Source organism: Melopsittacus undulatus, chromosome Z (assembly GCF_012275295.1).
Source record: "Melopsittacus undulatus isolate bMelUnd1 chromosome Z, bMelUnd1.mat.Z, whole genome shotgun sequence".
NCBI lineage: Eukaryota > Metazoa > Chordata > Aves > Psittaciformes > Psittaculidae > Melopsittacus > Melopsittacus undulatus.
In genome coordinates, this window is record NC_047557.1 from 51,365,112 (window position 1) to 51,392,410 (window position 27,299).

A 27,299-nucleotide genomic window follows, 5' to 3' on the forward strand; every position below is an offset into this window, starting at 1 on the left:
TGCGTCCATAGCCTTTACTCTGTGCGTCCATAGCCTTTACTCTGCTCCAAAACACAATTTAAGGACGTGGGGGAAATTATTTTAAACAAAAAGCACTCTTGGAGGCAACTGATAGAGCACCCAGCATACTACCATGTTATGAAATTATTACCTCCTTAGAAAAAAAACCCTTCTCCAGTATCCTGTCCAATCTTTCTTCTCTCCAGACCTTGCTACAACCCAAGCTGGCTGCCATTATTTATCTACTGTTTTCTTCTCAGCTGCTTCCTTGTATTCTGGATTCCCATTGAATTTTCTTCCACAGCTTCATATCTTTCATTCTCATCTTTCATGCCAGTGTCTGTATCTCTCTAGTGATTATTTCCTGTCCACTTTATACCCTTAGATGTTTACTTAGACGATGATATTCATGCTTAGGCAAGACAAATCACTAATCTATGGTCAACATAAGGTCTAACAGATGTTGTTTGTTTTGCAGCCCAGAAACTATGTTTTGCCTCCATTGTAACTGAACTACCATAAAATTTTAGCAGGCATGCCTTGCCTGCAATCCTAAATCAGCACTTCTACTCATTTCAGCCTTTCCTCTAAAAGCATTCAGTATTTGCTGATGCAAGAAAGCTAAAGAACCTAGAGGAAAAGAATTTCTTTTAAATTCTTTTATTAATTTCAGGTTTTCTATTAAAACAGATTTCATAATTTATGCTATGCTCTCAATGGATATTTTTTGTCATTAATAAAGCACAGGACTATCTGTGCACTGTTAATGACAGCACAGATTAACTGAGCACTATCACTCAAGAGTGGAAGGCAGGCAAAAGAGCCCATCTCTCCACGTTTCCTGCCCATACTAGCTCTTCTGTGTTGATTTTAAGAATTATTTACTCAAGAATCCAAATTATTGTGTTCAGAAGCTTACACATGTCGATTTTACAGAAGACTCAGCAAACTCAATGCTTCTCAAAAACACATCAAAGCTGTTGGGTGTGGCATGATTTTACAGTTATGTCTTACCACCACACCTAAAAAGTTGGGTGTCTGAAGTTAGGCTTTCTCCTGCAGAAGAGAAGCGTGAAGAATGCCAGCACAGGGGCTTTTCTAGTTGAACTCACAGCTACATGGTCTTAGGACAGCAAGTGCTTGTATGGAAACACAAAATAAAAAGGGGCTATTTTCTTGGTAGTCATTGCATCCAACCACTTCAAAGCACAGAACCAGCCCCTTCCAGATTTCATTCTCCCTGCCACTTCAAAAAATATACCTCTGCAGCACCAAACAGCAGGTCTGAATTTCCATCTCTTCTGCATACTGTAGTATGCTTCTTTACAGGTATCAGCATAGCACAAAACCAATGGTTACCACTTTCACTGTTACTGATAAGATCTGTATTGCATGCTATCATATAAGCACTCACCAGCCCCACACAGAGTGCAACACACATATAAGAGCACAAAAAAGTGCAAAAATATGGTATATGAGCAGGAGACTACAGATGCAAAGCGATACAGCAAATTATTTTTTAAACACGAAATGTCTCATGCAATGTAAAATTTGGGAGTGATGTGACTGAAGAAGGAGCCAAGTAAAAAACATCTGCAGTACTATGTGTATGAATAATTGAGTTGTGGGTAAGTAACAAAGATGTGAATAAGGTCAGGCTAAGATGGAATTTGCCATCAGCAGAGGATGTTGCAACATCATGAGAAAGGCAGCATAAAGAAATCCTAAAATCTTGTGGTGATCATATGGCTTCGGAAGAAGAAAATGAAGCTGCTACTGAGACAGATGGGCTGAATTAAGGACAGCCCAGTGAACAACTGGTCTCAGTAACATCCACTGTATGAAAAGGAGAGGCAGGGAGAGGTTAGATGCTAGGCTTTACTTCATCTAGTGAGTTTAAGCCAGCAATTGGAGAGTATGTGACTATTACAATTTCCATATGAACACAGAGGTCATAAGAATACAGTCATAGCTTCATTCAGGTAGTTAAGGACAAAAAAAATAAAACCAAACCAGAACAGACAAATACAACCCTCACATTCTTTCAGCCCAAAACAAGTCTCAGAAGAGACCCAGGAAGAAGGATGTCCCATCAAAATCCTATAGGGAGTCAGAAGGAAGAGCAGTCCTGCAAACTGCTAATCTAACTCCAGGACTACCAGACATATTGTTAATAAAGCTTAGAGAAGACATTTTAAAAATGTTCACGGCCAGCAAAGCTAAACAGAGTTAAACTTCATGAGATACCAGTTACATGAGCTACACTGTTCTGGCTCAGGAGAAGGCTTCCGAGTGCAGGTGCTCCAAAATCCTTAAAGGTACACATACAGGACAAATTGTTCATTACCCCTACTTGTAAGTAACACTAGATAAAATCTTACATGCATATGAAAGAAACATAGTGACCCAATATTCTTCTACTTCAGCATTTCATTTAAATTCATGCCACTTCATAAAAAATAACAGAGTAAGGCAGGAAAGTTGAAATGCACACATTTTGACATTCCTTCTCGAAAAGCTTTTCTTTTGGTTTCGTTTTCTTTTTCTTTCAACCTGGTTCTAATGCAAGACAAAGATGATGCAAAACATCCAGTTTCCCATTTGCAGGCATTGAGAATAAGCTTTTGTACTTCCTGCCCTTAGAAATAGCCATTTTTTTGTTATTAAATACAAGACACGGCTTTGTTACTCACCCATCTAAACAATCGGGCCTAGATTTACAAAGTTTTCTCAGATCTTAGTATACTTGGGCACTTCAGCATTTGACCCATTCCCCCCTTAGCAGCTCATACCATGCTTTAAGGATGTGACTTTTCAGACCATTTACAAATTCTGAAGCTTCTGTTAGCTCAGCTGGTGTGTTACAGTACTGCCAGACACAGACCTAGTGCACAGAATCATCACCACGGCTTTTCACCATTTACATTCATTCATTATTTGACCTTTCCTTAAAGACTGGATAAATTCACAAAACAAATATAGTCAGTACTCTCCCCTCACCAAGGCACACCGAACTTTTAACCACTTCTAGCCCTCAGCCTCCCTGCTATATTACATCCACCTTCCAAGTTGATAATATCTCAAACACAACAGCAATTTGCCCTCTACAAAATCTCCCCCCTAAGATCATCTACAGAATGTTAGAGAATTGTAAACTGTATCTTCCTTTCACAGAATTATTGTGTTAGGCTGTCAGTTAAACACTGCTATGCACAAATATCTGAGCTCCCATTTATTCCTCAAAATGGTGTCTGTGACTAATGTTTTCCGTAGGATATAGGTGGTTTTTTTGTTTTTTAATCACAGAACTCAGCTAGAAAACAAATCAATATTTCTAAATGCCATGGAAATAGTTAAGATTGATTTCCTTTGGTCTTTCTGCACAGTACAATCAGATTCCTCTGATCTAACAAAGAGAAAGTTCTGATCATAGTTCTTTATGCAGCAGAAACAATTCCTGATTTTTAATTTTTTTTTTCATTTCTCATTTAGTTTTTCTGATATTTAAGAGTAACTCAGCTTTGTTACAGCCCCTTCCTCTGTGGCAACACAGTTTCGACCTCAATCTTTCATTAAGCTCACAGGAAGGCAATTGAATCTTTGAGTCAGCTGTCACTACTGAATTAGGTATCACTGCCAAGTTACCTAAGTTGGATCAATGATCTTTAAGAGTTATTGCAAGAGGGAAACAAGTAGTTTCCTGAAGGAGCAAAAAATAGACCTTTTTTTTTAATGTAAATTACCAGCAGTTTAAATTACTGCAAAAGGATTATGTAAGTTAACTTTTCAAATAGCTTTAATTAATTTAGGTGGGGTTTTTGTCTCCGCAGAGTCATGGTAGAAAAACTTGGAATATTCCTTCTTCTAATTTCTAACCAGTTTCAATAATTATAAGAAGATACCTAAAATCTGGGGTTGCAAGAATTTCAGGGTTTTATTCTTTTTAAGACAGTTTTTATTGTAGTTTTATAAATCCTCAAGGATATAATTATTGATGTGTCACTTTAAGATAATTTTTTTATAAAAAAAATCTGAAGAACCATATTCATCTAACTATATTGGCTTTCAATTTGTTTGCCTTTGTTTTATCACCTTCATGTAACATCTAGATTCAGAGTATATGTGACAGCAGCTCAATATTGCAGAGTAAACAGAAATTACTGCTGTTTGTATATGTAAATCAAGGAATTCAGAAATTACTGTGAAGCTACCTATCTACATAGGAGCTACAGTATGCACAAAGCATTAATAAACTGTCCTTAGAGACAAAAAAGGATACTCATCCTGACTGGATCTTTTGTGGGAAACTGTCACCGATTCTTGCAGAACCTAATTTTCCTAAAAGGAAGGCTGGTTCTAAAAAAGTGCCAGAGATTCAACTGACTGCATAAACAGCATTCAGTTTATTCTAATAGCATAGTGAGTACATAATGCAGTCATTTTACACCTACGACACAGGTTCAATGCCAAAAGAGAAAAAGGAAATTAATCTTGACCCCAAGCACTAATAGCTTAGGATATTTTTGGATCGCTCCAACCCAAAGCAAGACATAAAAACAAGACCTAAGTCCCCTATTCATAAGCAGCTGCAACTATACTGACATCAAATGAAGGTACTAGACATTCCTCTCCTTTCGCTATGGATGTCAGACATATGTAAGATCACTAATACATTGCATCCGAAATAAATTTTGACCAGAGTGGTTAAAACATAAGTGATACCCATTATAGGTATAGTTCAAGTGTGTCTCACTATGAACATGAATCAGTAACTTACTTCATGAAAACCAGAGCATTTATCTGCATACACTGCCAACTTAGTAGGTAATAACTGAACAGTACATAAAACATCAGAATCTACAATTAAAATCTAGGAAGTTGTTTTACATTTTCAAACAAAAGCAGTAGGGAACTTCTAACATGTTAAATGCACTGCAGAAAAGTATTCATACTGAGAGGGAGGGAAAATATATGGACATTTTATAATACCTTCCCAAATAAACAGTCTTAGAGTCCCTGACAGTGCCAATGTGAACATCTCTGTTATTACCTCTAGGGAGAATGAAGTCTGTAATTATTGTAGGATTTTCTATTACTCTGAAGATTGAATGACACTGTTGCTAAAAAAGTCCCCAAAACCTGAACATCCCTCAAAACCACACTCCCTTCCCCACAGAAGTATAGTTCTGAGAACAAAAGCTGCAATGCAAACTAGCTCTCCATATAAAATCTTCATGAGGTGAGTGCACTCTAAGGGCACAAAGCAAAGTCTTCAAGTGTTAAAACTACATTTAGTTAATTACTGCATCTGCTATATTGCAGTTCTTCATAGAAAACCCTTAGTCTGCACTGTGAAGTCTAAAAGCACTGTGCGAAGCTGCCCTAGTAAAAACGCTCATCATTACCTATAGATTTCCTGTGCATGACATACAGGTGTTCAGACACAGCACCAAGCAGTAGCTTTCTACAGTTTATCATGAATTCAGATGGTTCTCTCAGATTCACAATAAAACTGATTGTTATACAGCAAATTATTGGTAAGCCTTCATTAGTAGAGGAGAACACACACCAGCAAACTCAGATTCTTACTTCACTCACCTATTCCCCCTGAAAGGAGGAACTACACCATATCATTAAACTATCTCCACAAACACATAAAAATAATTCTTAGAGTAGACTTACTCTGGATCTACCCCTAGGGAAGAGCAATATTGCTCCTACCCCCTGCAGCTTGCCAATTATAGCATTTTCCTAGGAGGCAGAAGCGTGAATGCCCCCAGACTTACAGAACCAAAGCTCTGTCTCCCATACAATCATAGAATAGTAAGTGTTGGAAAGGACCTTAAGACCATCTAGTTCCAACCCCCCTGGCATGAGCAGGGACACCTCACACTAAACCATATAACCCAAGGCTTCATCCAGCCCGGCCTTGAACACTGCCAGGGATGGAGCATCCGCTACCTCCCTGGGCAACCCATTCCAGTGCCTCACCACCCGCACAGTAAAGAATTTCTTCCTTATATCCAATCTAAACCTCTGCTGTTTAAGTTTCAACCCATTACCCCTTGTCCTATCACTACAGTCGCTAATGAATAGTCCCTTCCCAGTATCTCTGCAGGCCCCCTTCAGATACTGGAAGGCTGCTATGCGGTCTCCACGCAGCCTTCTCTTCTCCAGGCTGAACAGCCCCAACTTTCTCAGCCTGTCTTCATATGGGAGGTGCTCCAGTCCCCTGCTCATCCTCATGGCCCTCCTCTCCACTTGTTCTAACAGCACCATGTCCTTTTTATGTTGAGGACACCAGAACTGCATGCAATACTCCAAGTGAGGTCTCATGAGAGCAGAGTAGAGGGGCAGGATCACCTCCTTCAACCTGCTGGTCACATTCCTTTTGATGCAGCCCAGGATACAGCAGGTTTCTGGGCTGTAAGCACACACTGAAGCCAGCTCATGTTCATTTTCTCATCAACCAACACCCCCAAGTCCTTCTCTGCAGGGCTGCTCTGAATCACTTATCTGCCCAACCTGTAGCTGTGCCTGGGATTGCTCCCACCCAGGTGTAGGACCTTGCACTTGTCATGGTTAAACTTCATGAGGTTGGCATCAGCCCACCTCACAAGCATGTCAAGGTCCCTCTGGATGGCATTCCTTCCCTCCAGCACATCAACCAAACCACACAGCTTGGTGTCATCGGCAAATTTACTGAGGGCGCACTCAATCCCACTGTCCATGTCACCAACAAAGATGTTGAACAAGATTGGTCCCAACACCGATCCCTGAGGGACACCAGATGAACTTGTCACTTTAATACTATTAGAGCTACAAGTGGCAGTCTCTCTAGAAAGGAAAACCACACAGTTCCCTGCAAGTACTCTCCATGATGATACTATCCTCTAGTTAACAAGCCCAAACAATGGGGCAATTCCGAGTACTACCCTACAGAACATGCAAATCACAGTGGTGTCTAACACCAATTTTTGTGGAATTTCTGCTTCAATCTCATTCAAAACCACTTTATTTCTCAATTTACTGCAAAGCAGACATTAGTCACGCTTTTGGATTTTACTGAAAGCCACATGCCAGCACTTTACATCTAGGCACCCACATGCTTATTTGCCTAATAACTCTACATCACCATTTCTCCAAACCCTTTTCCACTGAAAGGATGTAGCTATTCTTTGTAAGTATGAAATTCAGAGTTCCTGCTAAGAAAAAAGTTTTCTGATGGTGTAATGCTACTTTAAAGGTATCCACCAAAGGGTAATGGATTTGTATTTTGCTTCTCAGAGACTAAGCATACTACCAGGACATGTCCCCATCTGCAACTTCAGTAATGTCCTCATACTCCACACACCATACTTATGAGTTTTCAACATAATGTAAACAAAGTTGAAAGCACACATGACAGCACTTAAAACATTACTGATGGTGTAATATAAAGATGTTTACCCTGAAAACTCATACCTGGAGACTTCACTCATAAATATGACATATGTTGTGTTGTATATCATCTTCCACTCATGTTTTCAGTCAACTTAAATACTGCTTTTAAAACTCCTTTATTACATGCTTCCACCTCAGTCTATAACTTAAATATTTATCTTGAAACATAACACAGCTGATTAAATAATGAGCTGACATGATCAGCACACCTGCTGATGTTCTGAAGTTTAGAAATAAAGCCATCTGCACACAAAAGTCCAAGTTTTAATCCTCAAAGTATTTAGCTATTTTTTCTTTTCTCATTACCCTTTGTTAAGTACATATCTGAAAGCAGCAATAAATAAGGGCACTTCACAAATAGCACAGTAACATTATCTGGGGATTAAAATACCCATTTCAATGCATGTTTGGAACTTCCATGGTTCTTAATCATTAGTAAAAAGCAGTCATGGGGAGGGAAGGAGAAGGAAAAAAACCGGGGGGGGGGGGGGGGGGGGGGGGGGGGGGGAGAGAGAGGGACAGGGATGACAAAAACAAACTGACCAAAAAAACCCCAAACCACTTCCCTTCTAATATTTTGCACCTACCAAGTTACTTTATCAGATTGTATTTTCTAATTGTCTATCAACCTGTTTAACAGATTCTCAGATTTTATTCTTGCTAACAGACTAAGTCCCGCATTACAAAACATTTCAAAGCTCTGGACTGGTAAAATATTGTCCAACTACAATACACACTTTGCTTCCAAATGCATTAGCTTTTATCACAATATAACATTATCAGAAGAAAAAAAAATATAACCCATTGATGATCTCCCCTAAAGACATTGATGGTCCTCACAAAAAGATAAGGGACATTCCATAGGAAACACTGCCCCTGTTCTTTGTACTCTCTTCATGTGAGATGAGCAATTTTCTCCAAAAGAACTTTTCACCCTTTTAGTGTCTAAAGCCACAATGCAAGAACAAAAACATCACAGCTCTCTAAGAGCTTGTGGCCTGCACAGTACTGCTGTGAAAAATAACACTACAGATATTCATAGCACCTTGCTAAATATTCTTTCACAATGCATCCTACATTCAAATGGGTTTTTCAATTGAAAATCTTAAAATTATGTCTTTTTCTATTGCAGGTACAACCTTGCAAAAGAAGCTCCTACCTTTTAAAGGCAAAAGAAGGCTTACTTGGCGGAGGGTTCTGCAAGGTCTGAGGCTCACATTTGCACATGTCAACACAAACATGGTCTTTATGGCACTACACTGGACACTATGAACTAACTGTTGCATAGATTGGCTGTGTAAATTCTTCTGTATCACTGTGTACAAAAGCCAAAAAAGCTGGGACAGAAATTAAGAAGCCAATAGCCATATTCAGTAATGTTTAAAAGAATGTCAAGAACCCAACAAAAACTCCTCAGAACCCTTTCTCCCCAACATGCTCTAACAATGATGAGAAACCTCAGCATATATTCTGGGGGAAGGTTACATCACTTCTTACATATAAAATTCCAATTTACAGGTCAAAAATTCTGGCATAACACGAAAAGAAAACCACTCAGGATTACAAAAGGAGGGCTGTGCTTGAGGACCCTGAAAGCGTTTTAGATTAAGAGGAACTAAAGCTAAGAAGGCTTTGTCTGATTTATGAAAGAAAGGGTGGGAGGAGAATGGAAAGGGAAATTATGTGTCCAGCCCTTAGCTTATTACATAAGCATACTTTCTTACAAGTAGGCAATTGGACCTTAAGATTATCTAGCTCCACCCATGACAGGGGGGTTGGAACTAGACGATTTTAAGGTTCTTCCCAATCCTAACTGTTCTATGATTTTGTAGTTTTTCAAAGCAAGCTAGGGGGAATCTGACAAAGCATTCCCAAGAGATGCCTATCATGACCTTAAACATTATACGTTAATGGATTTCCTTTTTTGTTTCTACAGATCTGTACATGACATTCAGAGGTCTCTTCCTCAGTCAAATAATATATCTGGGGATACATTAGGCCAGTGTTTATTTCTGCTGTACACAGCTGCTTAATTACATTACATTTATTATTACACGACATTTAGGCAGAAGTCCCCATGTTCTGCTTGGCATAACCCTGCTCCATATTCTAGCATCACTGGTTCAAATAGCAACAGCTAGAAACTAGCCTGTAAAAATGCAGTATGGAATCTCAGCTTGCCTATATACTGCAATCATCCCCTATTCTTGCAGTGCATCACACACTGGATGTTGAAATCATATTAAAGCAGAACCCCAGTTTCTGTCAAGTTGGTTTGCAAATTTTGATTTTCACAAAAAAAAAAAACGCTGAAGTAAGTTCAAAGGAACAAAAATTATAGTCAGCCCAAAGGAGAAAAAGGCATACGCAACTAGCAAAAGCTTGTCTTTAGAGTAAACAGCATAAAGACAGTTGAAAACCTCACTGCATAACAACCATTGTAATTTCTTCAAAATAAAAAATAAAAGCAGTCAGTTGAATGATTCTGAATATACCCTCACAATTACTAACCTAAGAGTCTGATGGCTGACAGCATTCTTACTGCTAATAGTTACAGTACTATATAATAATATAGTAACAATAGCATAAGTTTCAGATTTAGTATTCACTATTAACAATGAAAGATAATCTTTTCCAAAACTGTCCACACTATCAAAACCAAGTCTTGTAAGGATGCAATGTCCCATGTTGGTTCTTAATCCAAACTATCACTTCTGGAAGTGCTTAAAAAAAAATTAAAAAAAAAAAAACAATCTTTGAGTTATCTGACAAAGTAAAGGAAATAACGTGCTACTTAAAACCTTTTAAGATGTGCCACAACTGAAAAACAGCCTGAACTTCAGAAGGAGCTAGTCATCAGTGGGAAAAGCTCAAAGTGCTTGAAAGAGTACTTACAAGCATCTACGTACTTGAAACATTTCTTTCTACGTTAAGATCAAAAGGAATTATTTGCACAGGTTGTGCAGTTGCTTGTGACAGCATTTGTAAAAGGACACCTCATGCTTCACAGGAAATGAATAGAGCTCACATACCAGAAATACAAAAAGTACTCAACAACTTCATGAGTTGCCTGAACCATTAGCACTGTTCTTGGATCCAGTTTATATTCTTCATCCTTCATACTCTGTCTGCTTGCCAGAGGCTAGAACGGAAGCTTCATCTACTGTCAGCGTGTTGAAAGGGAAATCAAGCTTCCTAGCTCCTGGAAGTAGAATTCACAACTCTGCCTATCAACACCATTACTCAGCTGGTCTTAATACATGATCACACCCACAATGAAACAGGCATATTTTGATACCCCCTATATTAATTTGGCTGCAGGAACCTCTGACAGCTCAAGATATGTGGCTGAAGTACAATTAATGGTCTTCATTGTCCATAGCAGTTCAGAAGCAACATTTAATCACAACCACAAATTTATTTTTAAGTTAGGAATTCTAGATTTATTTTGTGCTGCTTTGACAGCAGACACTCAAGGGAAAGTTAACGGATGATCTGTCTTCATCTCCTCTTAAAATGGGAAGTCCTTTTAGTTTTGTAAAAACCAAGGCCACCTGTACAACCACCAAGAACATGTGCTTTGTTCACCCCATTCATGCCTCCAATTTTCATCAAGATTTTAAGCTTCATCATATGTATCTTAGATTAAGCCACTAACATACAAAGCTGTAAAGATAAAACAAACCAGCACAGTATTTCCCTGTCTCAACACAAAGACGTCACAAAGTCTTGCTTCCTGTAACATCTTGATAAAGCATTGCTTTTTAACTAGAATCATCCACTTTAATTCAACTGGGTAAGAGCAGAAAGGAAGGATGGATTCTGTACAACAATTACTTCAGAAGAAAGCAATTTACAGTCCACTTCTCCCCACAGTTTGCTCCCCTTCATGAACTATGAAATTCTGTCCTCTTACATAAAGAAATGTGAAATTTATGGAGTGGTGCCATAATCAGTCAGTGGAACAAACTGAGTTACACTGAAAGGTAAGTTTGCTTGCTTAAAAAACAAACAAACAAACCAAAACCAACAAACTCCCCAAACCCTACATGAATTACTTCAATCCAACAGATTTATAGCACAGCCTGATACTTATGGTGACATGAGAGTGTTTAACTCCAACAGTTATCTCCTGCAAAACCAGTTTTATAATGGACTAACACTGTGATAGCAGAAGATATCACTGATGAGGGAGAAGAATGAAAAGAAATGGAAGAGAGTATTGCCACTCAGCTACAGATTCCATTTTTCTTCTTTAATGAAACTAAAGATTTGAAAGAAATTTGATTATTTTATCATTCTGGAGCTACACTCAAAAGATACCAACGCTTAGGAAGGGAATATCCTTTCCAAAACAGCACAACAAAAAAACCCACCTGTATCAAAACTGCATAGAAATTTCTTAAGCTTTCTTGCATAGCAGATCCATGATGAACAATTTGAACCTACACAGAAGCACCCATCTTGAGAAGCTCATGATAAAGACATGGCAAGGGAGGACAGCTGACTAAAACCACAAGAAGGTATTGATAACCAACAGCACTGCAAGACAGGAGATGCAGAGAGGTGTCTGGGGTTTGGTTTTTGGTTGGTTTTTTTTTCCTCCTGTCCTTTACAAGGTTTTAATCTCATCTAGGTCAGCACGCTTTGGTCTAACTACAGCTCAAAGAAGTTTTATGAGGATCTGGCCATGGTAATTAATGAAGAGCATATACACTGCTCTAAGATAACAACTGCAATATTAAGCCAACATTGCACACCATTTTCCCATCCAGCTCAAGATTCAAGATAGTGAGAGTGAAGAGGCACAAAAAGATATAGCCAAGTCCACCTAAGTAAGCAGAGAACAGCAAAAGCCCCTAAAGAAACAAAGAAGATGACACAGTTCTTAACATCAAAAAGTAACAACAGGTAAACAAGAATTCTAGTTGTGACAACAAAGAACAAGTGCAAATCCCAGAAGATACTACACCAGGAAAAGTGAAAGTACTTCACGTGAATATGGAATAAGCCTGAAACAGAAAAAAGAAATCTACTGAAAAGAAGTATTCCAGACTGAAACACCTCAATGAGTAAAAAAGCAGAATAACAGGATAGAATGTGCACATCTGGGAGAAGGTCTATTATGGTTTTATTAAGTTAACACCACTACTTAACCGTTCAAGATGAATAATCTGGTAATAAAAGGATTTAAGTTAACAGAAGTGGGGAAGAGTGGAAGTATAAGCACAGACAGCCGTAGAGGAAAAGAAATTATAATCTGAGAGTAGAAGGCAGTGAAAAACAAGAAGACAGTGTTACAGAAGTCCAGGAAGAATAAGACATCAAGTGGCCGACAATTACAGATAGTATTGAAAGCAGTACAGATCAAGGAGTGTAAGGAAGGAAGGGAATCTCTCTAACTTGGCCAGAAGGAGTCTGCACGGATCTTAATGAAGGCAATTTCAGCAGAACATGGAACCTGGACTGGAACAGTACAGTGAAAGAGGAGAGAATGTATGACCCCAAATGTAAATTCTGCTGTTTAGAAGTTTGGAAAAGAAGGGAAACAGACTATAGTTCACTGTCAGCTTTAAGGATGGAGGATAGTAACTCAGAATAAAATTATGAAGAGAGCAAGATGGCAGTCAAAACATAAAACCCAGAAATTTGGAATTAAAACAGAAAAATTGAATGAATGGGGCTTTGGGGTCAGACTGAACAGCTAAAGGAAATAAAAGCAGAGAGCAAACATGAGGATCCATCACTGTAAGTAGCAGGCAAGAGTGCTGAGCAAAGGTAAACATGCCAATTCTAATCGGGTTTTTCTCTGGAAACCTTTAGATTCTGCAGAGGAAGAAGAAATATAGGAAAAAGCTTAAGGGAGATTTCTAGGCAGCCTGCAAAGCAAAGGAACTGGGAAATGCATGCAGGGAGAAAGGAAAAAAAAATCAAAACTATAATTGAGTATGAAATACAAGTTAGGAAGAAGATGTCAAAGAAATCTGCCATGTTCAACAACCAGTCATAGTTACTGCATTATAATAAATGAGGAGGTGGCAGTCATGAGAAAAGGATTTGGAGATGCAGCAATCAGATAAGATGGCTGGCAAAATCAAAACAGAAGTAATAATTTCTCTCAGAAACAGAAATGGGTGTTAGCAGATGAAGCTCAGATAGAGAGCCAAAGAATAAACTTCATGAGAAATCAACATCAAAAACAGTCATAAGAAATGAGGGTGAGGTGTCCACAATAAGAGGAGACATTGTATGGCAAAGACTAAAATGAAGGTATGCGGGGAGAAGCAAGACGTGAGGCAGCATGAAGGAACATCTGATGGATCCCTGCTCAAGGAAAGCTTAAGAGGAAGTAACAGAAGGGGAGGTATAAAGACAATGGTAGATGAAGAACACAACATTTATTCTTAACGATAAAAGGAAGGATAAGACAGACATTAGACTCTAACATAATGCTATACGCTTGGTAGCAAGGTTTCTGCAATCAATATACCTGACAAAACTGTTGCTGATAAAATATTCAGCAACCAGCCTTTGATTTGAAATTCCTGAGAAGGCACACAATTGCTTATGGCTAGGGGATTAAATAAACAGCCATTCTTTATACTCCAGTTACATATACAGGATACAAAGCCCACGGTACCATATCTTGCCACACATAAGGAAAACAAATGAAAGAGGTTCACTAGCATACTATTAACATCACACACCCTGACAGGGGAACACAAAATTTCACTAAACAACAAAATCTATGAAGAAGACTAAACCTATGAACAAGCCAGATATTTAAACCATCCAATCCCCTATTTCTTCTGCTTTTGATCTAACGTTACCCACAAATGTGCCTGAATTTTCATTTAAGAAAAAGAATGTAACAGTGAACAGCAATTTAAATTCATAAAGGAGAGCTAGAAAGGACCTGCTAAACAGTTAAGAAAAGCAATGTGGATAGGAATCACAGAAAATAAGGTTGGAAAAGACTTCAAAACATCAACTTCACTCTCAGTGCTCCAAGTCTGTCTTAGCTTTCCTTAAGCCACTCCTGACAGATACCTATCTAACATTTATATATATATATTTAGCAAGCCTCAAGCAATACAGGCTCCACAATCTCCCCAAGAGTGTACTGCAGTGACCAAACAATTTTTAAATCTTCCCTTAGCATCCAGTATGTATGTCCTTCTCTAAAATTCAAACCATTTCTTCATGCACCATAAAGCTGACTGCTTTCCTCTTTGCAGCAGATTTGCTGTAAAGGATGTTCTCTATTGCAACTGGACAGCTCTGCAGTGTTTTGTATTGGAAGGACAGAGCCCTTATATAAAAAAAGAAAAAAAATAAAGATCTGCCTGAACGTATGAGGTACAAAAACTCATCTCTGTGATGAGTCATCTGGGATAGCAGAGACGGACTTTCCCACATAAGCAGTCTGCTGGAAGCTGGATACAGCCACCGCAAGTGACACAGCCAAAAGAAACTAAAATTTACAAGCAAGCAAAGCATAGCCACAGCGTTAGTCACGATCGTTCATCCTACAGCCTTCAGAAAGGAGTCAAAACAGAATAGCCCTGGTCGTGTCGTTCAAAGGGAAAGTTAAAATAGGAAGCAGAGTCGCAAACTGGAGCGCTGGGTGGAGCTCACAATTGTGCCTTGCTTGGCAGCACCGCTCTGGGGGAAAAAAGAGGAGTCAGTAAGGGCAAAGCAGTGCAGTGGGGGAGGGGGAAGACAGAAAACCCGAGCTCGGTAATAAGAGATGTGCACGGGGCAGGTCACACACAGGGAAAAGGTTGCAGGGAGGTATCCGAGCCCTTGGCCATGGAAAGAAGAAGGAGACTGGGATTAGAACTGTCTCCATTTCTAGAGACAACGTACTGGGAAGGCCCTGGATGTGCCAAGTTTCCTCCCATGAGATGGCCCCTCTCTTTAGGGGCCCCAAAGGAAAAGCTGCAAGGAACGGGGGAGGTGGGGGGAAGGGGGCGAGAGAGGATGGGGTGGGAAGAGGAGAGGAACTGCAGAGATATATAGGGGGTGCATAGAGGCCTTCGCTCCCCACTCCCTGCAGTAGGAAGGAGGGAGTAGGGAGCATAGGACAGGGTAGTAAGGCAGTATGGGGATAGCAGGGAAGAACTAGAGGTTTGTAGCTGCTGCAGCTAAGGCAGGGGGCTGGGGCAGTGTATGGCAAAGATTGCAAAGCCATAGCAGGGCTGAGGAAAGAAGGGGCAAAATGATGCAGATCCACAGGGGAAGCAGAGCACAGAGCAGTGTGCAGAGCAATGCAGAGGGTGGAAGTGCGTAGCATGGTGGGAGCAAGGCTATATGAGCTGAACCTGGGGGGTGCACAGCCATAAGAGGGAAGAGCAGAGCTTTAGAGGGGAGCAAAATGCTGCAGAGTTACATGCACTAAGGCTTGGGGGTGCAGTGTAAAGGGGCTCACATCCAACCATGAGAAGGAGACTACAGGAGAAGAGAGCAATGGGTCCACAGCCACGGGAGAGCAGAGCTGTCGCCGGGCCGTTATGGGGGAAGGGAAAGGAAAAGGATAAGAGTATGGTTACAGGAGATGCATATGAGTGCGCAGCTAAAGGAGAGCGGTGCTACAGGTGTAGTAAGGGGACGTACAGCTACAGGAGGGATACGGTAGGGGCTAAGGTAGTGGGAGAGAGCAAACTGGTGCACAGCCGTGGGAGAGCGGGGCAACGAGGGGTAAAGGGAATGCACGGCCACCAGAGAGCATGGCTATAGAGGCAGGAGCGGTTGCACAGCAATGGGACAGCAGGAGCGGCAGTTCTGGGGACAGGGGACGAGTGGATAGCCGTAGGGGACAGCAGGCCTGCGGGTGTAACAAGGCCCGGCAGCGGGGAACAGCAGAGCCAGGAGACGGAAGAGGAAAGGACAGGAGAGGGGCAGCTAGGTCCGGCGGCGGGCGCGGGCCGCTCACCTGCGCGGCGGAGCTGCAGCAGCCCATGGCGTCCGCGGGTCTCTGCCCTGGCGGTGGCCACTAGGCGCCAGGCAGCGGCGGCGGCAGGCAGGCGCTGGGCATCCACTTCAACCGACGGCCCGCCCCGGGGCGGCGGCGCGGACGGCCAAGGGGAACGGCCGGGAATGCTCAGGCGAGGAGCGCGGCTGCGGCACCAGCCCCGCCGAGGCGCCCCCTCATCCTCCCCCCGCGGCGGCGGCGGCCGCGGCTGAGGGGAAGGGGCGGGGCCGGAGGGGGGGCGGGGCCAAGATACTGCAGCACAGGGGGTACCTGCTCGGGCGGGCGGCCACGCCCCACACATCGCCCCGCCCCGGCCCTCGCGCCTTGAGGCGCTTCCGGGGGCGGAAGTACTTTTGCTTGATGGCCGGGCTTGTCATGTCCCGTCCCAACCTAGGTGTGGGGCCCTGGAAGCTCCCAGGCGTTCGTCCTTCTTGTTCCTGTGGACCCCCTGCAGGAAGAGCACTGCTAGTGTGCGGGGCAGCTGTGTTAAGGAAGCCGGCCTCCCGTATGGGTGGCTTCCAAGCGGTGACGCTTTCTGCGAGGGAGAAGAGCGCCACTTGCGTATCTGTATATACTACACCCTCTTGTAGTATCAGGTACAAAAGATGCCTCTACTTACTGGTGGGAGATGTTTGAGAAAGCCTCTGTCCGGCAGGCCTGTGTCTTATGGGTGCTCAGGCATTGGAACATGCTTCCCAAGGAGGTGATGGCATCTCTGTCCTTCAAACGTTCAAAAATCATGCAGGCGACACCCTTAGGGGTGGTCTTGGCAGTCCTGTGATTTGATATTCTTAAAGGTTAAATTCTGGTTGTATTTCATAGTCTTAAAGGTCTTTTCCAACCTAGTTGATTACATGATTCTGTTATACTGCCTTTATTGTGGTTTATCTTATTTTCTAGTCTAACTCTTACTGTTGATGCAACGTGCAGAGTATCCAGTCCTCTGAAGTGGTATTCTGGTGAAATGAACAATGAAGTTAAATCTGTCCCTTGGATTCAAGCTGATTGCCATATTTTTGCATCTGGTTTCAGCAAGCTTTGTAGAGACAAAAATGCAGGTGTCATTTTTTTGAGGTGTATGCCTCAATAACTGCTAAAACCTGGTTTCATGAACTACATCAGGATGATGCTTGCTTCATAGTTAACTGGTACAACTTCAGTCTCAGAACTGTAGGCTGGACCATGTTCCTAAGCCATACAGGTAGCAACAGATGCCTAGAGCTTCTGAACCAGTTAGGTCATTACATGGCTGCATCTTGTAGCCATTCATTGCAGCAAATGATTTTGCAACAGCTTTTCTCAGAATGAGAAAGTTCTCTTTGGAAACTGACAGTTCCTCTTAAGGTAAGTTTACTGGCCCAGCAGTTGTGTTTGAACGTGGCCTGAACATACTAGAAAATACTGTAAGTTAAAATACTGTTTTTGCTGAATCTTAACTCCGTAGGTTTAATTCTGTCAATATAGTAGAGTATCTATGATTAGATGTAACATTACAATGACTTAAGTTTAGAATGATCTTTTGAGAGGTAAAATGAGGCAAAGAGGCCTTGTGACTAGAGAAGGAGTCTTGTTAGTCTTCCAAAATAGAACAAAAACTAGCATGTGGGTGAACTGTGAATCATACCTTTTTTTTTAGCTCTTCTCAGTTTAAGGGCAAGTAACATCACTTCTCACAATTTTCATATTTTCTAACACCTCATCAAAATAACCTTTTACTGCTTACATGTACATTGCCATTATTTCTCATTGTTCCACTTTGTTCTATCCAAATATTTCTGTTATATTCAAAGGTGTGACCATCAAAGGACTGTTTTGCAGGAACACTCTCTAGGAGGCATGTTTCTTTTGTGATCGACACAAGAATAGATAACAAGAAATCCATAGTCAAGTCTTGTGTAACTTTCCACATGTCACTTTTTTCAATTTTTCTGTTTCTCAGTTTTGCTGTTTATAAAATTGACTTTTGACCCAGTGTTTGTCTTTTTCACTTGCTTGCATAACAAAAGATAATGACTGTGCCATAGGTGTGATTTGTCAGTCTGTTCAATAGACCAATTTTATTTTATTTTATTTTTAATAGTCCTTTCATTTAGGACTTTTAATAGTTTCATTTAGGACCTCAAAGTGTTGTCATGGCAATTAAATACTGCCTTCTATTTTTCACATGTAGACTAAGCACGTTCAGTATGATTATCAGAAGATAGTAATGGAATAAATGCAAGTCCTTCATTGGTTGGGAGAGCCTTTATAGAAAAGTTTGTAAAGACATACCAGCTGTAGCATAAGTAACTGGATATAAGTATGTGACAACTGTAGAAAGTATTTTGATGAATCTGAGTGTTAGAAATAATCACCAGAGTAATTACCCTTATCTCTGCTTCTGGCCTGAGGAAATTAGTCGAGTTTTTGACAGGGTTGCTGTAATAAAAGCAGAGGTAGATGTCTGGCTTTATTGGTTTAACTGTGCTTTGTTTGGTCAGTCACACAAAGGAGAGGAAAAGTTGAAAGGTTCTTGCTTATTCATGATTATACTTGCTTTTGTATTTATTCATATTAGTATTTCCTGAAGAAACTGAAAGGGATTGAAATGGTAAATGCTAAATCTTAATTCAGTAATAGAGAAGTGGAACATTAAGAGTATGCCTACGAGCATTTTTTTGAATTATGCTTTTCAGATCTCTTTCTGAAGCTGATCGTAATCTTCTCTAAGGCATGGGTACATCACAAGCTGCTCAAGTGCAAATCTGACTGCCCAGATTTAGTGTTGGGTAAGAATATAACTTTTTTTATGTGACAAATTTGAGTCTGCCCTTCTCTCATCAGCCAGGAAGGATGAGCTTTATATACATTTTCATTTCATTGCAAAGATCAGAAAGATGCGTTAGAGTTTTTGAAGTATTGTCTGAGCATAAGAAAGGGAGGTAGGAACATAAAGAAGGCCCTGAAATGACAAGAACACCTTGAGTGTTTGAGTCAACTAAATTGTAGATTGTACAGAGGCTGCTTCCAGTTAGCAAGTGTGGGGAGGGCATAAATAAATTAAAATATAAGGAAACATTCCATAAAGCGTACGTTCTGTGATAATGTCTACCTTTTCCCACTGGGTTTAGGATCCTGACACATATTTATGCATCCATATTTAAATAATGAAGGATTTTCCAACATACAAAACAATCTGTAGCTTTTGTTCAATATCTATGAGAGAAATACCTCTAAAATAGCAGTAGATAAATGCCCACCATTTGGATATGCTCTTATGTATAAGGTTTGGGATGGAATTTTCAAAGAGGCTCAGTACTGGACTAACTGTTCAATCAAGAGGCAGTCCAAACCTGGCCTTGATGTTAATGAAAGGGAAGAGTTGCATCATGCAGACTAAAAATTGAATATTGCACCAGCAAGGCATTTTCACAGTCCGTGTGTTTGCCTCCCTCTTCTAATAGACAAACTCAGCTCATTATCGTTCTGCTGACTTTTTCCACCTACCAATAAACCCACACCTATGAATGCTTGGCAGCCACTCTGCATTTTTAAAATCCTATCCTGTGTACTTAGACTCAATATTTCTTGTTTGGTTTGATTGTTTTGTTTTTGGTTGGTTTGTTTGTTTTAAATCTATTTAAATACAGAATCACACATATTCCCTCCATAATGTGCTCAATGAACAAACTGTTAGCTTTCATATGTGTGTATCAGTGCAGGATTGGGACTGATTCTGCTGATACCAGCAGAATACTGATGAAAATACAACACGAGAAGACATGCCAGAAAACGTGTCAACTAGTATGTCAGCCCATTTCTATTAGCAATGTGGGGGTAAAGCATACTGACCCACTGAGAGCACTGTGGCTCCATTATCTTGGGGGCCATATATATCTCACAAAACACTTGAAACTGATTGTCTTTCTGAGATTTTCAGCCATGCTATTGCACTTTTTTGCTGCTAGGGAACTACAGCATGGATGCTTGTATCAGGTCACAAAGGACACCAGTCACAAAGCAGAGAACTGACTCTGTATCTTACAAACTCCAGCTTGTACATCAAAGATCCTGTCAGTTATGAATTTTAGCCATGCATGACAAAAGCATCCCAGTGATCCTGCTTTGCAATTAGAATGGCAGGATTCTTGCAGACTTTCTCATCTCTGACTAAGAAAAGCTGCATATTGCTCAGTAAGTCTGAGCTCTTAGAACTTAAAGCTAAGATTTTCTTCTTGCTGCTTGTCCGACCCCACAGAACAGGTCAATTCAGTGAACTTACTAGGAAAGTCAGAAAACCTGCTGTGATTCTACCTTGTACTGCAGTCCCATAAATGGGTCACATTAGGTCTGTTTCAATTTAAGAACTGCAGACTTCAACGGAAGAGAAAGCAGCAGAGAGCTTTTTGAGTTGATCAGGAGGGTGAAATCTTCTTTGCACAATTCTGAATCAAAATTTTGGTCCATTGTACTCTTAGAGATGTAACTTTCTGATGAGGCGACATAGGTGTACAGCGGAGGGGCTGTCCATATGTCTCATAAATGTTCAAGACTTCTTGAAAGAATATGTCGTGGTTTAAACCCAACCACAGAGCTCATTCACTCACTTCCCCCCTTGCTCCCCCAACTCCTGGAGAGTTGGGGAGGAGAATCCAAAGAATGTAGCTCCCACGGGTTGAGATAAGCACAGTTTAATAACTAAGGTATAACACAAATCACTGCTGCTACTACCAATAATAATAATAATGATAAAGGAAATAACAAGTGAAGAGAATACAACACCTCACCAGCCACCGACCCATAACTCACCCCACCCTGCCTGACCAAGCACCAACCGGTACCTCCTCCAACCCTCAGAGCCCTTCCAGGTAACTCTCAGTTACATCCTGGGCATGACGTGCTGTGGTATGGAATACCTCTTTGGCTAGTTTGAGTCAGTTGTTCTGTCTCTACTTCCTCCCGGCCTCCCCTCCTCCCTGGCAGATCATGAGGCTCAGAAAGTCCTTGGCCAGAGTAAACATTTGAGCAGTAACTACAAACATAGGTGCTATCAGCACCGTTCCCTGGCCGAAAGTCAAAACACAGCACTGCACCAGCTACTGAGAAGGAGAAAACATGACTGCTACTGCTGAACCCAGGACAGAATAAGATTTTGTTGTTTTGGCAAAATGGCTTTCTAAGCCTATACTTTGTACCTATGGTAGTCTATTCATGCCATATTGAAAGTAAAACAGATATCTTTTTGTATCTTAATATGTTGCTTTGCACTATTTAATACCTGTTGGGCTTCATTCTAATATTGAGCACCTATGCATGAAGTGTAAAAATAGATCACTGTCACACATTTACACTGTTTTTAGCCTAAGTGAGAGAATCATGCCAGCAGTTTGCATCTGAAACATTCCATATCCAGTACACAAATCCCAAAAAACTCAACTCTTCAGAAAATGTTCTTTAAAATACCTGGGTCAATACCATTGTTTGTGGGAGGTGAGAGGTGTCTAACTAGTGTCACAGCAGCAACCACAAAAATGTAATTTGTTTCAGCTTTATAAGAAACTTCTGCATTGCCCCAAGGAGACATGCAAAGCCAAGTACAATCCTTCCAGTTTAATCATAATACATGATTAGCCATTATGATCCCCTGTCATTTTATTTCAGGAGAATTATGGTTCTTGCACTGAGGATATAAGACTACAGATGGAGGACTGCCTGCTACAAATCTCTTGTAAGGTTGCTGCAGTAAATCTCTTGGAGAAAAGTCATTGCCAAAAAAACACTATGCTAAAGGAACCTGACATTTGTTTTCTTAAGGAAGATGGGAGATGGGCTGTGGAGGGAGGTACTGTTCCATTCTACACTCCTTAATGTTATGCAAGGAAGCATTCATCAAGGAAGATTCAACTTTTTCTCAGAGTAGGATGAGACAATTGCAGTATTCAATATGTCGAGTTGCTCTGGCTTTCTGTAAAGGATTTTGAATGCAAGAGAGGAGGAGTAGAGACTTCACTCTCCAGAGGCTGATTTAGGCTGTTTTGTATTTCATAGCTTAGTTGCAATAATGGCCAACTAGAGATTGCTAGATTGACACAGGTCTGGGCAATTGGCTGTGGAGAACATCTACAGTGAGCTCAGAATTGGCATTCAACTCAGGTTCAGGCTTAAGACAAATAGTGCTTTATCATGAACACAACCCCTAATTCATATGCTCACTGTAGCTGAATAGTCACCAGTGGAACTCCAAATATTGATGGGTATCCTGTGCATGAGTTCTTAAAAGTACTCTTTTGAAACTTTGAGGGTGAGTTAAAATAGCAAGGTGGATAGAGAGATGTCACTGTCACCAGGCCCAGCATAACTCAGCTTCATACTGCAGCTGTCAGTACACGTACAACCAGTGCAGCCAGCAGTGAGGGCTAACAGGAGAAGATATGAGTGACTTCACATTCAATCTCACTGGATGTGGTGGGCTTCAATGTTTGTTTGTCCTTTGAGTCATTCATGTTCATCTTTAAAAGGAGGTGTTAAAAATTTGAAAAGCAATTTCATTCTATACAATGCCCACCGCTGCACTTACAAAAATAAGTGCACATATATATTTATAAACAGGCCTCAATATTTATTTGAAATTGAGGATCTCAATTTGCATGTTTCTCATATATACAGGCATGCTTAACTTTGAACTTGTAGTAAGTGCTTTGTTTAGTGAAAGCCTGTCAACGATCATAAGAATGTTTGAAAATCTGGTACTGTGATAATTTTTCTGGCTTGCAGAAATGATGGAGGCTTTCAGAAGTTCTGTGCATTCATCAGCTCCTGCTGGATGGTGCTGCAAGCAACGCATGTGGCCCAGTAGATATAGATTACATCTGCTCAGCAGTACTAGATTCCAGGATGCCTGTGACCCCTGAACCAGGCTTGTGCTGGCTAGCACTGACTTAGACTAACAGCTATGGGGTCTAAGGCCACAAAAAGCTTGGATGGAGAAAAAAGTAATCCTTGCACATCTGCAACATTCAGCATGGTATGAGCATCAAAGGAAAAACATTGGCTGACTACTCCTGAGAAGAGCAAGTCATACTGATTTCTTCAAGCATTTTTTCTTGTCGGCACTCTATCTTTGATTACCAGGTCTTTGACTACCTAGAGGCTATGGCTTACTTGCAGAATTTGCAGAGATAAAGTTGCTTCTGATTGTTCATCCAAACTCAGAAGTATTTACACTAACATGATCAGTCAGTGGGGTTTTTTTGAGTTTGTTTTGTTCTGGCTACATCTGTTTCATTTGGCAAATTACTCCTCTAAGTATTAGAATAATATTCACCTAGTGAGTTGTTTTATAATGTGTAGAAAGCCAGGATTTGTCTGTGGGAATTTTGTTTCTCTGCTTTTCCCATAACCATTAGTTTAACAGTACTGTAGAATGTTCTGGTTGCACTTTGCTCCTTCCTGTCACCATTCTAACTCCAGCCTCTAATCACTTGCATCAGTTTTTCCTCCTATTAATGCTTCTGTCAACAGTTGTTTTAAGTTCCCAGGTAGGAGAATACTTTCAAAATAAAAGCAGAAGCAGTTTGCCTGCAGATAATAGGCTGACATGCCAAGCATTTTGCTTCACTGGAAGATACCTCACTGTCAAGCAGGTGTCACTGAGGAAAAGCCCATTTGCTGTGACATCCTCACAGTTGTGGCAGACAAGCAGAAGTGTTTAACTTCTGTTGCAGGACTAATGAGTATACATGAATAATGAGCATGTGATTAATGACACAAAACTTAGATATTGGGATGAAGATATTCTGGCAGCAGACCAAGGCCAAGGGGGGAAGGTGGGATGACTAGTAATAACGGACTGAAGAGGTTTTCTTTATTCCACTGCTGTCCCTGTTACCTTGCTGATTAGATTCCAGAAATGTGACCAAGGCAGGTAGCTAGGCATTGGCCACAGATCCTCCAACAGATCCTAGGTACAAACAGTGCAGCTTTATTGTCTTCCATAGCACACTGGAAAAATGCCAGGGCAGGATGTATAGTCTGGTAGGGGTTCTCTTGTAGCAATTTCTGGTAGGAGGGATTGGGGAAGAGTGAAAAGTGTGTCACTTTGCAATTTAAATGTGTTGGTGAGACAGTTTTCAAGCTGAAAGATGGAAAAAATTTAAATAACGAAGAAGAGGTGGGAAGTTAACAGTGCTGTGGGAATGTTGTATACTTTTAAGAGGTGGAGTCTATCCACCAAGTCTGTCCAAGGTGGATGCTTGTGATAGCTCATTAACAGTAAGCCTCTTCCAAGTTTTATAAGTAGGTGAGGAAACTTCTCCCTTCTTGCTTCAGATCATTATGTAGGGCTCAGAGCACATCCACCTTCTAGGAGTCTGAGCTTCTTCACCAGTTAGAGCTGTTGTAGAGAAGAGGACCTGCCCTTTCCCTCCCTTGGGAGCTGATCTTATGTTGAGGTTTTCCTGCTGTGCCACATCAGAGCTGTGTAAGCAGATGTATCTTCACCTCAACCCAGACCCACTGATGGGGCTGCCTGGCTTGACATCAGACTGCTTTGCCTCTGGTCTGTCTGACACATATTGCTGTCTCTGTCCCTGATCCTGACCCACACTTGCCGTGCTGCATTTCAGCTCCTTGTCGCTGTGGTCGTGGCTCACAGAAGTCATAGCAGGACTCCCAGCTACAAGCTCACATCCCAGTGGAGCAGCTGCCCGCCTGCTTCCTGATGCACTGTGCATTTGAGATATTGAGAGTGTGGCAAGTCTGTGTTTGCAAAATAGGAGCAATTAATGAATGAAAGCAGTGAAAGACTGTGAGTAGATAGAGAAAACATAGGTTCTTTGACTCCTAGACAAATTACATTAGACATTGGACTTTACACAATAAAACCTCCTTATCGGTGGTAAACAGTGACCATCCCACAAAACCAGATTTCAGTAGGTGTTTGTTCCACAGTATGAAAAAAAGGATTCAACACCACATTTTTTCTTTTTTTTTTTAAAAAAGAAGCTGCTTTTTGAGTTGATGAGCTAATTGCACAGATACTGGAGATGCTGTTCTAAGTATTGTGCTCCTATTCTCTCTTTCTTTCAAATTAATGTCTCACTCCTTGAACAGTAGATTATGTTTGGGTTAATGACTAAGGGCAGACTCTTAGTGTAGATCCGACATTGTACTTCAGGTATAAAAATTGATTTCTGACAGATTTAGGGCAAGATTTATGCATTGCTACAGGATGTTTCAGTTTGAAAGAAATTGCAGTTTTCACTGATAAATGCTTAGTCAAAATATTTCTTAAAACAACAAGAGAACTAAATTTTAGTAAAAGTGATGGTAACATAAAAGTCTCAAAGATTCAAAGTTATGATCAAGAGACCTGCCCTCCATTTCCACTTTTATTTCATCATGTTTGCCAAACAAGTTAACCTCAGAGACTATCCTAGAATAAATGTCATTCTACTGCGAAACTTTTCTCTGATCAGAGCCACCAATTCTACATTATCTCCAAAGTATTCTGCTGCTTAGCGCTGGTGGCTGGGTATGGGAAGAAAGGACTTCTTCCACCCCTCTGAGTGGATCTACCTTTTTCAATGAGGGAAGCTACTCTATGAAGGAATTGGAAGAGCTGACTGCATTTGGTCCTTTAGATCAACTCTTCTGTGGTAATGGATTGCCCATGGAGTATTTTCCTGTTGAATTCCTACAACTCTTCAGGCTTGGAGAAATAAATAACCTCCACCTGAGCTACTGAGTTTGCAGGAGGGACCACATTTATTTTATAGTGCTGATTCATTCTGTTGTGAGGAGTGTTGGTTCTGTGAGTCATCATGGATGTCTCTAAGCTGTTGTCAAACTGCGCGTGTGGTAGGCAGTGAGCTACCTTAACTCTTAAGTAGTGAGGATTGTGACTTCTACTGTTCTTGTGGGCTTTTTTTTTTTACCTGGATCTCTCTGAAAGCCCCCTGCAGCAGTTGTTCCTTTCTCCAAGTTTCTAAGGGCATGAAGTCACTTGTTTGTTAGGGTGATACTTGTTTTATATTGTCATTGTTTCAGTGATATCACAGAATCCCGAGGGTTGGAAGGGACCTCAAAAGATCATCTAGTCCAACCTGCCTGCAAGAGCAGGGTAACCTAGAGTACATCACACAGGAACTTGTCCAAGCGGGCCTTGAATATCTCCAATGTAGGAGACTCCACAACCTCCCTGGGCAACCTGTTCCAGTGCTCTGTCAGTCTTACAGTAAAGAAGTTCTTCCTGATGTTAATGTGGAACCTCCTATGCTCCAGTTTACACCCATTGCCCCTTGTCCTATCACTGGATATCACTGAAAAAAGCCTAGCTCCATCATCCTGACACTCACCCTTTACATATTTGTAAACACTGATGAGGTCACCCCTCAGTCTCCTCCAAGCTAAAGAGACCCAGCTCCCTCAGCCTCTCCCCATAAGGGAGGTGTTCCACTCCTTTAATCATCTTTGTGGCTCTGCGCTGGACTCTTTCAAGCAATTCCCTGTCCTTCTTGAACTGAGGGGCCCAGAACTGGACGCAATATTCCAGATGCAGCCTCACCAAGGCAGAGTAGAGGGGGAGGAGAACCTCTCTTGCCCTACTAACCATACTAACCACACCCTTTCTAATGCACGCTAAGATGCCATTTGCCTTCTTGGCCACAAGGGCACATTGCTGGCTCATGGTCATTCTCCTGTCCACCAGGACCCCCAGGTCCCTTTCCCCTTCACTCCTTTCCAGCAGGTCAACCCCCAACCTGTACTGGTACATGGGGTTGTTCTTCCCCAGATGCAAGACTCTACACTTGCTCTTGTTGAATTTCATCAAGTTTCTCCCCGCCCAACTCTCCAGCCTGTCCAGGTCTCACTGAATGGCAACACAGCTTTCTGGTGTGTCAGC

The 27,299-nt window shown here is 41.1% G+C and overlaps 1 protein-coding gene across 3 annotated transcripts in view; it reads right to left on the reverse strand.

The window, feature by feature from the left end:
* The window catches only part of SLC44A1 (solute carrier family 44 member 1), a 71,029-nt gene extending 54,405 nt beyond the window's left edge, over window positions 1-16,624 (reverse strand). Inside the window, exon 1 of one of the 3 annotated variants that reach the window (XR_004081345.2) lies at window positions 16,379-16,623. Coding sequence is in view for 2 of the 3 variants with exons in the window: in XM_031054130.2 (XP_030909990.1) it covers window positions 16,379-16,405 (27 nt within the window). In the remaining variant the exon portion in view is untranslated. Of the gene's footprint in view, window positions 1-16,378 lie in introns of all 3 variants that reach the window. The other 2 variants (XM_031054130.2, XM_031054128.2) reach the window with 2 other exon arrangements.
* Window positions 16,625-27,299: the final 10,675 nt, after the last annotated feature.